The 14,339-nt window shown below is 31.2% G+C and overlaps 1 protein-coding gene across 1 annotated transcript; it reads right to left on the bottom strand.

The window, feature by feature from the left end:
• Positions 1–6,571: 6,571 nt before the first annotated feature.
• On the bottom strand, positions 6,572–10,278 carry LOC146943486 (WAT1-related protein At1g68170-like). Its single transcript, XM_085741777.1, has 7 exons — positions 9,953–10,278; positions 9,581–9,643; positions 8,908–9,024; positions 8,234–8,483; positions 7,977–8,135; positions 7,409–7,560; positions 6,572–7,255 (listed from the first exon to the last, which is right to left on the bottom strand). Exons 1-7 carry the CDS (start codon positions 10,153–10,155, stop codon positions 6,952–6,954), a joined length of 1,248 nt encoding a protein of 415 aa, XP_085597903.1. The 5' UTR covers positions 10,156–10,278; the 3' UTR covers positions 6,572–6,951.
• Between the last annotated feature and the right edge of the window lie 4,061 nt (positions 10,279–14,339).

The raw sequence follows: 14,339 nt of genomic DNA on the forward strand, positions 1-14,339 counted from the left end.
AAATTACGATAATTATAGGTTTGCAAGAATAAGAGCATTTATTATATGACTTGATTTTTTTTCTTAACGCTCCTATTCCTTGGGAAAGGGGTCGTAGTAATTCGAAATTCAGTTGGGAGCTAAGTAAATTTTGACTAAAAATTGTTTCATGCAGGTGGAACTCAGATTCTCCTTAACAATTCCTTATTACCCACTTGAGCTCAATTCTTTGGTTAAATATGACTTCAAATTCTAAAACAACCAAAGTTTTTAAATAAAACTAAAACGCTAAACAATCAAATATTCGAGATTTCCCTATTTTTTAACCAAACCAAAAAAAAAAAGTTAAAGGTTTGAAATGGAGAGGGTAATTAAATGTCATGTCCCCCCAAAATTTGATTAATGGAGTTATTCAAACCTAGTAAAAAAATGGTATTATTCTGTTGTATGTTAAACTAATTGTTTGTTTGTTTCTGCGATGCAAGCAACTGAAACCACGTTTTGGCTAACGCTTCAAATTGGAGCTTCTACTTTTTCACATTTTTTAAGCATTGGGAATCGTGAATAGTGCATTGGGAAGCGGTTTCTAACTCCCAAACGCTTTCCCAAACACAAACGAATCAAATGACTTAATGATTTAAAGTAAATGTAAATTTGGTTTACCCTGATTAAAGTTCATTAAGTAAAAATAAATTCCAAGAAAAAATTCAAATAATCAGTCTATTTTCAGAATAATTGAATGAATTGTCTTGAAGCACAAAATGGAAAAGAGTCACATTCTAATAAACTTTGATCCACTATTTATGAAACACCAACTCACGTTGAATTCAGGCTTGTATAATTGCCACCTAAATATGATGGTGGAATGGAAATTTTGAATGGAGCCACTCTGCTTTTATGCATTTGCAGGACTAGCGTCAAATCAATGATAGTGAAAGTAACTTTGTTCTTCTATACGTACTCTCTAATTCCATGGTTCCTTCTTATAGGCTTTTTACTCGCGCCACTTATTTTACCACTTTTTAATACCTCTCTTCCAAAATTAGCCACTTATTCAGCGCACTTGTATTCCATATCATTCAATTCAAGCATGATGGCCTTGGTACTGTTGATGGGTTTGGCAAACCATATGGAATTAAGAGAAGGCAAACTAAGTCTACTAAAAGGTGGAAAATAATAAGATTTCAACACCACTCATAATATAAACAAGTTGGTACCCTCAATCTCCCAACGTGCATAGCCAAGAAAAAACCTTTTTATATCTTTCAGGCTTAAATAGATATTTCGTCCCTGCAAATATAGGTCATTTGAAATTCCGTCCCCGAAGTTACTAATCCTTCCAAACAGCCACCGCAAAATTTAATCATTTGAGTTTTGGTCATAATCACATTTTATTACTGAGGTGGCATGTGATTAGTGGTGTGGCAATGACGTGGCGCAAGCTGATTGGATAAGGACATTGCTGAATCAAAAAAATTCACCCAAAATTACCATTTTACCCTCAATGCTTCTAGGCACATGAGAAAAATCCCTTCTACCCCCTTCTTCTTCTTCAACCACACAAACCCAAACCCAGTTCCTTCTTCTTCTTCTTCTTCCCATTCTCTCAAACAATACAACCGCATCAGTTCAGGGGATTTATAACAAAATGAACATAAAATACAAACATACAGTATTGTAATAGCAAGCCTAATCCATATAATTATCTAAAATGCAATCTGGAAATCACACTGGTCTCAGTTCGCCGGGAAAATCAAAACCTCAACGGAAAACGCCAGCGGAGTTCTTCATCATCGCAAATTTCTCTTCTTCTTACTCATCCAGATTCATGTTCACACCACTTCCTCTTCTTCACCTTCTTTCCCGTCGCCGTCGTCGATCAATCTCTTCCCAAACTCATGTCACCGAAATCCCTTCCACCAAGAACAACATCTGAATTGTGTCAAAGCTCAAGAAATGCAAACCACGAAACCAAAGAACACATGCCAGAAACGAAATCGACATAGAAATCGAAACCACCAGGAATGGAAGCCTAACTCATTGAACACATGCGAGGACGATCGGCGGTTTCGCGGACTTGACCGGCGGCTCTAGGTGGGAAATTTATACAACGGAGTGCTTCAATGAGTTTTTTGGAGTAGGTGTTTTGGCTGATTGGGATCTCCATGGCATGAGATTGATGGAGTTAATAGTACAAGGTTTTGATGCAGATCCAGAGTAGAAATCAATATAGCAACGGACAAGGAGATAAAAAGCAATAAATTTGAAGAATTAAAAGAAGGAAAGTTGCTGAAGCAAGGTTGAAGAAGAAGATATGGGTTAGGGTTCTAATGAGAAGAAGAGAGATACAGTATCTGGTTTCTGATTGTTAAAGAGGAGGAAAGATGAAAAGATGAAGACAGGGGTAATTTGGTCTTTTTGCGCATGTCCTGGTTCATTAAGGGTAAAAATGCCATTGCATTTGCCTTCTGTAACATCCCCGATATTTTTATACATTATATATGTTATTAATAGTTTCCTTATTATGATCCTTAATTTATTTATAACTTTTTTGGAATTAATTTTATTAGTCTTAGATGAGAGTAGCCAAGTCAATTTTGGATAAATTGTATCATTCTTTGTGGATTGCAAGCGCATCACACGTCAATGGTTTTTTTAGCAAGCCTCAAGTACCGTGAAACCAATTACTCCTATTTTGTAGTATTATTCAAACAAATTTTCCAATGGTCCAAACCACTCACATGGTCATATCGGTTACCATGATGACCATTTCTATCACATGGTTGCCGTCATATTAAGTTCCTACCTTGGTACTCATAACTAAGTATACTCTCTCCCATTCCCTATAGTTATGTTATGGTACACGTACATCCATCTCCTCTTCTCTCTTAACTTTTGTTTTAAAAATAAATGAATAGATATCTCCTAACTCCTTTAGGTAGTAACCGCCATCCACTAAGACTGATATACTCATAAATTTAACTATATCCTCACCAATATTTTCCTTAGTATTAGCCTTTAGTCTCTCGCACTCCAAGTATCACGGTTTAGAAAAAGAATATTCAAACCCTTTCAATTATATCCCTCCATACTGGTCACCTAAGAGTTGATTTTCCAATTATTATAATCTTCCCCTCAAACACCACAGCCGATATCTATATCCAACCTCATCGAGTTTTATTGTGTTCACAACTTATATTTCATTTCATCCATATTGTCCTGAATCCCTCTTTAGCCATCAGCACGTTCGAGCATGTGTTCTTACTGTTGTCCTGGTCAATTGAAACTGAGAGACTTAACGGAGCGAAGAATGAAACGTGGATTAAGGGGTTATAGTCGGCTAGGAAAGAGAGTATCCAAGGTAAGGGCTCTAGTCTTGACCATGATTTAACTGAAAATGATAGATTATGATGTTGAATTTGATATGCTTCTTGATTTAATGGATGAGTGAAAATATTTATTGTGTTTTATTATTTTTCTTGAAGCGTGTTCGCGGGGAAACAAATTTGGGTTTTTCTGAATTGTAATTTAAATTAGTTTAACTATTTTTGTAAAAGAAAGAAATATAAGTAATGTTTTGGATTAAAAATCCAGGACGTTACACCTTCTGCTTACGTGTCCTGACAGAAACCCAGTCACCATTGGCCATGTATGCGCCACATTGTTAATTACCCTCCACCTCATCAAAAAAATCTAATTAGGATCAAATTTCAAATGATTAAATTTTGCAGTGGCTGTTTGGAAGGATTAGTAACTTCAGGGACGAAATTTCAAATGACTCATATTTGCAGGGACGAAATGCCTATTTAAGCGTATCTTTCATTATCTTTACCCTCATTATTTAATATTCTATTATTTCTCGTATTCTAAATCAACCAAATCAATCTGCCAAATAAGTTAAAAACCCTTCCACATCTTGGAGTTGGCATTCATCGCTTCTCTACTCCAACACTCCAAATGCACAAACAAATTTGGTAATAAAGGAAAATTTCAACTATCTCATCACCAAAAAAACCAATCTCCTCTTGTGACTTCACATAACAAAAAGAGATGATTAGCCGTCTCTTCTTCACCATCACACAAAGCTCAATTTGATACAATTGGTGCATGCCTTTAGTATCTCATTTACCCTATTCACAATGTAATTTTGGAACAAATTTGCATCGTCGATAATAAAAAAAAATAAAAAGATTCCAAGTTTTCATATGTCGTACTCCCTCCATTCCTTTTCTTTTGATGTTTTAGAACTTCAGCTATATTCCAAAACTTTTGATGTTTTAGTGAATTTATTATTGTTTTCTCAAGTTTACCCTTGTTGGAAAACACAATAAACTATTAAAGTAGTTGTGACCTTTGGTTTATCACATGTAAATTTAATGATAAATAATGACATTTAAGTAAAACACACAAATGTTTATATACTTTAATTAATCCTTAAAACTTGTGTCAAGAGCTAAAACATCAAAAGAAAAGGAATGGAGGGAGTACTAGATAAATCTAAAAAATCTATTGTTTCTTATAATAAGGATCGAATGGTGTAATTCTATTTGAAACTTTTCATATGCTTGAGGGAAATGTTTATATACTTTAATTAATCCTTAAAACTTGTGTCAAGAGCTAAAACATCAAAAGAAAAGGAATGGAGGGAGTACTAGATAAATCTAAAAAATCTATTGTTTCTTATAATAAGGATCGAATGGTGTAATTCTATTTGAAACTTTTCATATGCTTGAGGGAAATTGATTATGTTTAGTTAAAACTTCTTTTTATATAAAAAAAAGTTTTGACTTATTATCACATTAATAACTTTTTGTAATCATCGATTAGTTATTTATCACATTAATCATAAAAAAAAAGTTGTGTTCACTGCTACCTCTCTCAATAATGAACGACTTTATTCGAATTAACTTCAAAATCGACATTGCCTACTTGCAATTTATTGATCAACATAATGGCATGATCAAGTCCCAACGCTTCCCCGATTTCCATAGAGCACTCCCGTGAAAACCACATAGTTTTGGCAAGCACATAACATCATGTATCATCCCATATACGCATCCCAATGTTCATCTTTGTGTTGGGTGGATGAGAACGACCCATCTTTATTGCACTCGAGTATCCCAACAACCAGTTTCTTACATCTACGCATCCCATTTGGCATGTGACGTCGCTTCCATGGCCGGACGCTCCAACACTATTATTGTTCTTGCGCCCAGAGTTATTGCTTCTGATTCGCAAGTCTCTAGTACTCAAGGAAGTGCTTTACGCATTCCACAATGTTGTTGTTATTTTCCACCACTTGTTGCCAAAGTCTTGGATTTCTGCTTTTCCAGACTCCGCTTGGTTAGTAGTCACTTGTTGCAGGAGGATGAAGATAATAGTTTCCACATTGTTATTTTGCTGCACTAACAATTCAATGTCAAGCCAAAATCCACAAGCATGCCAGGCTTATATTGACAATTGACATTCGAATAAAATATGCTTGTTGTCCTCATGTCATACGTATCATTGCATACAACACAATTTAATGGACAATTAATTCCTCTGTGACTTAGGTTTCCAAATGCCACTCCAATACCCATGATCTTATGAGATGATAGTTATCGACAAATATATTCTCAACACATAGACGGTAAACACTTCTGACTGAATATTTAGGGGCGGACCTGTTAAGGTCCTGGTGTGGCAAGTGTCACACCAAACAAATCCATTTTTTTTTCTTTTTCTAAAACACAAGTATAGTCAAAAACTTTAAACTAGTGCAGTGCATTGATGCAACACAGAGAATTGTTCTACCTTTGCCTCATGTTGTTCCCTTATTTATAATATAATTTGGCTTTGTAAGCTTGCAATGTAGCTGATGTGGGACTTAGTATCTATCTATGTATTACAAAGCCCATGCAGAATATGTACAGAGTCAACTAAGTAACAAGATGAGTGATCAATGATTAACTGATCGTCTTGTAACGTATATAGAAAGAAATGTTCTAGAACAATTAGTAATGATGTCATTTTAGCTCATTTTTAAGAAATGAAAAATGGAGTTTTTTTTTTAATTTTGGTTGCTACAACTATTTTTAATATAATTTCTTATTAAATTTAGTTTTATTTAATTATTTGACAAAAAATTGTGCCTCACCAACATTGTAAGTCCAGGTCCGCCCATGTGAATATTGATCATTCTTTTCAGTTAAGCACTTTTGAACTTTTATCTCTTACTCTCTTTACATTTTTTTCTAAATGAATTGAAATAAGTTAAATATGCATGTATTAGATTTTAGCACTTCTTATTTTGATTGATCATGAAGAAAAAAAATCAATTTTAACAACATTCTTGAATTTGCCTCTTAAAAAAAAACAACATTCTTGATTTAATTGTTTTTTATTAGTTATATAACGAATTGCAAACATCTTGATTTAAAATTTCAACATAGGATTCAATTTCTTGTAGATTTTAGTTGATAGTCTTTATTGTTATAAAATATAGGTTTCGTTTTGTGATAACAATCTTAAACCAAGAATTAATCTGATAAATAAACATCTTAAATAACCTGAAGATGTACTTTGCATATATTTAAACTAAGAATTAATCTGATAAATAAACATCTTAAATAACCTGAAGATGTACTTTGCATATATTGTAGGTAACATAAGCTTATGAGTATCAGAACAAAACATAACATCGTTAACAACCATGAAAGATATAAATCTAAGCAGTTCAATAAAATTCTAATCGTGTATAACAGAGTCAACTCCAGCTAAGTGGTCACTCAATTAAACACTTTTTGTTCTTTAAAATCTTTCCCTTTTTCTTCATTTTGTTCTTCAAATTTTGTTATGCTATAATGTATTTTAGTTGGAGAATCAAAATAGAGTCCGCTGGTAGCATTTTTGGCCAATCTAGAAGGATGTCACGTTCATTTTGGACCAACATGTAGGAGTTTGATATATAATAATTTGATACTCCATATTTTAGGCATTACATGCAACTTCTTTTACCCCTCCTCGTTTTTCTTGACTTTCTACATGTTGACTTTGCTTTTCATGTTCATCTGCTTGTGAATCTTCATTATCCTTAACCACCTGTAAAGTATTACCTTGATTATTGTTGTTGTGGTTGCTTTTATCTTCTTCTATGGACCTCACAACTATTTCAACTGGGTCAAATTCATGTGGGTTTTTTGATGGCACTAATTGATTCTTTTTCTTCATTTCTTTACTTTTTCCCCATACAACCGCATATAAGCCACATACAATCAACACCGCTCCAATAATGCTGAAATTTTTAACAAAGGTAATAAATTTTAAGTGAGCCAATAAAGTAAATATTATATTTGACCTCAAAAAATTAGGGTCCAATTAAACAACTTAGTATTTCAAAAACATTCTTAGAATGATTAATAAATTTATAAAAGGCAAGCAAATATACCTTCCAAGGTGTAGTTTCTCATTCAAAATGGTACAACCAGCCAAAGCCACCATGAGAAGCATTAAAGGGGTAAAAACTGAGGCAAACAATGGACCTCTCATGTGTACACACCATGAAATTACAGCTACCATTGCTCCTGAAACCACTATACCCTGCACAATTCAATTTACATGGTATATCTTAGCCTCATGTGGAATTAATAATCAAATACCAATAGCTAAACATGATTTTCTTATTACACTATTTTTATAATGGACAATGCATAATATATGCAACGTTCGGGGTTTAAACCACGGCCACCACAAAAAAAAATATAGGAAGTATTAATTGATGAGATTAATTTCAATGCACTGATGATGTAAAATGTGTTTATATATGCATCCAATCAAATCATGACAAATATCATTTTAGAGATATTTTCAGACCAACTTAAGAAAATAACATCATCGAGTGATTTGATTGGATGCACGTGCATGCAAATTTACACTTTTGACATATACATATTAAATCCTTAATTAATCATTGGATATAATTAATAATAAACATGAAGTGCATTAAGCTAACATACCGCATAAGCAACGGTTAGTAGTCTAATATTCCAACCCAATTTCCACTGACTCAAATCCCTTTCAAAGCATAGAGCAAGCACAATGGAAACAAGTGACGCCCAAAAAGATATCAACGCTGTACTTGAGTAATGAGTAGGGTATCTTTCACTCATCTTTGTCTGTACCCAAAATCAATAAATAAATAAAAAATCAGTTGGATTAAAATAATTTTCATTGATTGATATTGGTGTAATTTATTAACAAAAAAACATCAAACCTGAATAATAAGCCACAGTGCATAAGAGATGGCACTAGCCAAGGCACACAGAGAACCCGAAATGGTATTAGCAGTGGAGATAGTGTGTGATCCAACACCATTTTGATGATGCAAAAGATTTAAATGGAATGAACCCATCTTAATTTCAACACCTTTAACGAATGTCAATACCATTGCCCCACCAATTCCTGTTAGTGTACCTAATATCTTTGCCTTCCCTGCTTTTGTTCTCAAATTTAATTTTTCCATACTGAAAAATTAAAAGTTACATTGGATCAGCAAATTATATATTAGCTTTGTGATTCAAACTTTCGTAAAACTTAATTGTTTTGTAAAATATGTAAATAAATAATTAAGAAATTATTTAAAAATACTATATAAAATATTTCATTTTAGTATCTAAAGTATATGAAAATTTATCATTTTAATTCTATAAAGACTATTTTCTATTTATGTACATATATATTACGTAATAATTTGCAAAGGGAGTTTATTTTATTTTTACAGAAAGAAAGAGAGTTAATATATAGGAACAAATTTCCTTCAAAAAAAAACATAATAGGTCCAAATTTTATAGTTTAATCTTTGATGCTAACTCTACATTTAAAAAACACATATAATAAATAGTAACTCGTAAATTATAATTGGATGACAAAATGACACTTAATACTTACCCTAAGGAAACGGCCATGATAAAGGTTACAGCTGGTATAAGGTTGGCCATTGCGGATGCAAATGTTGCTGAAGTTAAAGTCAGGGCTTGTAAGTAAAAGTTTTGAGCTAATGATCCCCTACATGAAAAAAATAATAAAAAACATACATATGTAAACTGTGAAATATGAATGGAGATTGACACAACATATTTAAGCATTTAGTTAATGAGTTAAAAATGGAAATTAAAAAAATTTAATAAAAATATAAATATTTAAACTTTAATCGTAGTAAATATATAATTCTCAATATTCCTTAAACAAATATAATTCCCAATATTATTATATTTTAACATTCAGTTTTTTAATATGTGCTCTGAAGAGCTCAGAGCATGTTAGCATTTCCCAACATTTTATACCGAGTTTGAAACATCGACTATGTCCACTTAAAATAGTTAGAGTATATGCTTGTTTGTTGAAGTCTTGAAAAGTGGACGTAAATATAGGCACTAGAAATACAAATCAATGGTCGAGAAAGAGTCACGCTTGCTTTATAGTACTTGGACAGCACAATTCGAAATTTTCTCCACTGCTACATTCGTACTTGAATCAAAAGTTGTTAATTGAATCAAAACATAACCATAAGAAAATCTTCATGCATACGATATTTATGTTATAAAAAAAATGTGTAACTTACCCAAACAAACCGCATAAAAATGACTGAAACAGTATTGTCCAAGTCATCTTTGCCCTCTTCTTCCTGCAGCAAAATTAACAAAAGCATATTTATCATTCTGTTCTAACTTCAAGTGGGGTAATTAATTAATTAATCAATTAATTAGGTTAATGTGATTTACTGTCATTATTGGCTATTACTAGCTTCTCCACTTTCCTAAGCTATATGTATGAAAAGAAATGATCGAATCTTCAAAAGAACGTTCTCAAATATTTTTAGCTTAGAATAAAAAACATATATTCTCACAAATTGATTTGATTTAATTTAATTTAATTCCATGAATTATTTATTCTCCATTGATCATAAATAAGAAGAGTGAATGAATGAAATCACCTTTCAACAATGAAAGCAATTGGAGCTATGAAAGCAGTTGCAAATACAAAACGGTAGGCAACAACAATCCTTAAACTCATGCCATCGTTTACAGCTAACTTGTATAGAACATTAACACCAGCAAATGCTATTTGCACCATAACCATTAACAACGTTGGCTTCAAACCTTGCACTACATTACACAAATTGTTCTTCATCATCATCACCACGAGTGTGTGTGTGTGTATATTGATCAGTCTTGTAACAAATTAACTAGAAACTATTTATGTTGAAATTTCACTTAATTTCACTTAATTAAGAGAGTGAATATTAAGTGACACATAAATGAAATGAAACAAAGAAGGGTGTGTGTGTATTTATAGTGAATGAAGATTCCAAAGGGGAATTAAAGCGGCAGTGTTTGTTTGGTTACATACACGTCATCATCTACGTTGTTACTATAGAAAAACTTACACGTTTTAGCTTCTTATTTGACACGTGCGAAATTTGTCTTTGTGGGCCTCAATAATAAGGGTTTTTGCCTCTAGTGCATGCTGCTATGCATGAAATTCAATGAGATGAACTTACTCCATTTGTAACTTCTCCATTTCCACCTCTTCAATAACTCCACCAGATTAATTCATGCTCTAGAGATTTCTTTTTCCATGTTAATCAACTACTCAGTAGTAACATGTTCGAAAAACAATCAATAATTAGATAGATAAGGGTGGCAAAACGAGCTCAACCAGTCAGGCCGGCCTGTATAACCCGTTATTTTGATAGGTTATGCTAAGTTTTGAGTTCATCCCTTTAGTTGGTCCGTCCAGTTTAACATGCTGAAAAAGCGAAGTGGGATGAACTGTTTGGCAAACTCTTCAAGTGTGGGTAGTTTAACTTTATGTCGACTATAAGAGATGTGACCTCTCAAAAAGAAAAAGAGCCGACCCATATAATACATTATATCATAAGATTTTAGGTAAAGATGTGCATATCTCTCTTGTAGTTTTAAAGCATTAATATGTTATTGATCGCAATGCCCGGACTATTTTGAACATATGAGCTTATAAAACATATCTATTTTGATCACATAAGCTTATAATATACAAGTTATGTACTATAAACTGAAAATGGTTACGTCAAACAGAGCCTATAACATATTGTTAGATTGGTGCGGGAAAAAAATATTGACATATATATGACGGATAAAAAAAAAATTGATGTGATCTTTGTTTTCTCTTATATATATAGAATCGATTGATCCCATCTAGTTGTATATTTTTCTTTTTTTAGGAATCTAATTGCGTTGTTACGTTTAGAAATTTACCAAATTCAAACATCTATTTCATTTCTTTATTTAATTTTGACAAATCTATGAGATATCACTTCAATGATAAGAGTTTCATTTTATAATCTAAAGAAGCGTGATTTAAATTTCTTATACAGTTAAAACTCTATAAATTAATAATGTCAGGACCGAAGAAATTTATTAATTTAGATAGTTATTAATTTATCGATAAATTAATAATTATTAATTTAAAGAGTTTTTAAGTAATTATACTGTACACACCAAACAAAAAGGCAAATTAGTCTATGCCTCTTAGAATTACGTTGCAGCGAACCTTGGGACTCAACGTAAACTAGTAACTATTGTGTTCATATGCATTGGAAATCAATAATGACTTTTGAAGTACAGTAAATGTAAACAAGAGGAACAAATGTGTTCAATGTATTCTTAATATATTTTTTTTCAGTTTCTATGAATTATTAATTTATGATTTTCTTGGGACCGAAAATTATAAAGGGATCTCCCGAAAAATTATTGTCTTATTATTTTATCGAGTTTTTCAATTTTTTACATTGGCTCAAGTCAGGACCAGACAAATTTATTATTTTAGAGAGTTTATTAATTTACCGAGTATTAATTCAAAGAGTTTCTACTGTAGTATGGTCTATATTTTTCTTTACCGCTAACAAATATTCTAAAAAACTTTTATTTGAAATAAGAATTTTTAAATTTTATAATCTAAAAAACTTTTATTTGAAATAAGAATTTTTAAATTTTAAAAAAGTTTAATACATATTTTCTAAGATAATAATATCATATAAGTTTTCTTAAATTGTGTCTTTGGGGTACTTTTAAGTACATTTGCAATCATTTGACATGTTTTTTTTAGCATTATCAAGATTAATATCATTTTATGTAAAAATCCTTTAAAAAAATCTTTTATGTAAAAATTTACATGAATGATTCATATGATATAGTAAATTTTTAATGGAACTGCAAGTCTTTTTTTAAAAGGGAGAACGGCAAGTTTTGTAAGTACTAATTTGTATGTATATTTAAATTGGTGTTATTTTTTTAATTGAAAGTGTTAGTCATCAGAATATTATTTTTTTCTTACTTGATTAAGTTTAAATTGAGGATCTCCAACACATTATCTCTCAGTTCAAACCAGTTAAGTTTTAAGACCCCTACAATGATGTTATTTGATCTCTTCTTGCATGTATGGGGGAGTCTCATCCAATATAAGTGAAACAAGTGTTCTGAAATTGACATCTCATTTTAGATAGCCTCCACTGCTCATAAAGGAAGTTATGAAAAATCAATTCTTGTAAGTTTCGAATTAACATCATGTCTATTTTCTATTTATTGCTTTATAGTGTCTCAAAATCAATTAATTTATTAAAGGTTTAAGTATACTTTTTTTTTGGTACTCCCTCCGGTCCTTAATATAAGAAAATTTTCAAAAAAAGTTTTGGTCTTATTTATAAGAAAATGTCACAACTTTTAAGGTGTAGTTATTGCTTAAAAGACTTTTTTAACCCTCATTTAATTTCTATCTTTTTAATATTAGTTGATGTATTTAATGTTTCACAGCAATCTATAAGGGTATATTTGTAAAAATGTTTAAAAAGCTACAACAATTAATGATAACATTGGTTTTGATGTTTTTTGGTTTTTTTTCTTATAATAAGGACCGGAGGGAGTAGTTGTCAAAGTGTTTTCGGTTGTTGGAAATTGTTAGAGTCTGTCATCAAAGCTCAACATCTATCTAACGTAAGAAGCAAATGTCATTTTGGATGTTTATACTGGCATAGAAATTTATGCAAGAACGCACACCACACCGAATGATCAACAAGAAAAGTTGCAGAAAGGCACATGTAATGGCTTAGTGGGTCTCAAAATCAATTAATTTATTAAAGGTTTAAGTATACTTTTTTTTTGGTACAAGGTTTAAATATACTTTAGCCAAGCCATTGTAGAAATACTTTTTGTAGTAGTGTTTGCAAATATTCAATTTCTTGGTTTTGATCAGTGGTGTTTTGTTTGTCACAATAAAATAAGTTCATATTTTGTTTTTATTTTGATGGATTATCATCGAATATTCTATGAGGAATGTTAGCAAAGTAGCAACACATTTTCTAACACATTCTTTTTATTGGTTCAAATTAAAATGGGACACACGAAATATGTATAGCTCCACATATATTTAATGGAACTCATTTAAATTTAAATCGATTAATTAGAGTATATTGAAAAGAGTGTGTTGCTAGCATAATTCATATTCTACATATTACAATGATCAATTTCAATATGAACAAATTTTTAAATTTAAGCCGATTAATCATAGCGTATTAAAAAGATTGTGTTGCTAGCATATTTCATATTCTATATATTACAATGATCAATTTCAATATCAACAAATTTTACAATGATTAAAATAAAGTAACAACAATAAAAACAAATAGTCATATATTGCAAGAATTAATAAAAAAACAAAATATTTTTACAACAACTAACACCAAAACTCTGACCATTTACATATTTAACTTTTTTTTTGGGTACAATTTACATATTTAACTTTTATTAAAAAGAAAAATGATAATAACCAAACAATTAGGCTCAAGTGGTTAATGAGTTTCACCAAAGATAAATTATTCAGGAAAACTTGAGTTCGATTTCAGGGTGGAAATAAATATAATAAAAGTATCTCGGTACTTGTATAGTCAAACTCTGAAAAGTGTAAAAAAAACTTTTATAATAATATAAAATTTACTTTTTTATTTTGTTTTTCCTAACTAGTGCCTTATTGGACACCCGCAAAAATATCTACAATAGACAAGATAAATACTCGTATTCATGGATCCGGGTTTGGCTTTGGATAATTACCCGCAAATTTGAATCAGGAGGGTGCGGGTACAGACACTCTAATGTCTAGCCCGCCCCCAACATGCACATATATAATACTATATACAATTTAAATTTATATATCATGAAAGTAAATTAATTGTAAACTTTTTTACAGTTATTTAAACCTATAGTTATTTTATAAGTGTTTAAACCTAAACCTAAATACTCCCTCCGTCTCATAATATTAGTCGTTTAAGGTTTGTGCACGATTATTAA

Source organism: Medicago sativa, chromosome 2, assembly GCF_051527215.1.
Source record: "Medicago sativa cultivar Bolivia chromosome 2, Bolivia_mono, whole genome shotgun sequence".
NCBI lineage: Eukaryota > Viridiplantae > Streptophyta > Magnoliopsida > Fabales > Fabaceae > Medicago > Medicago sativa.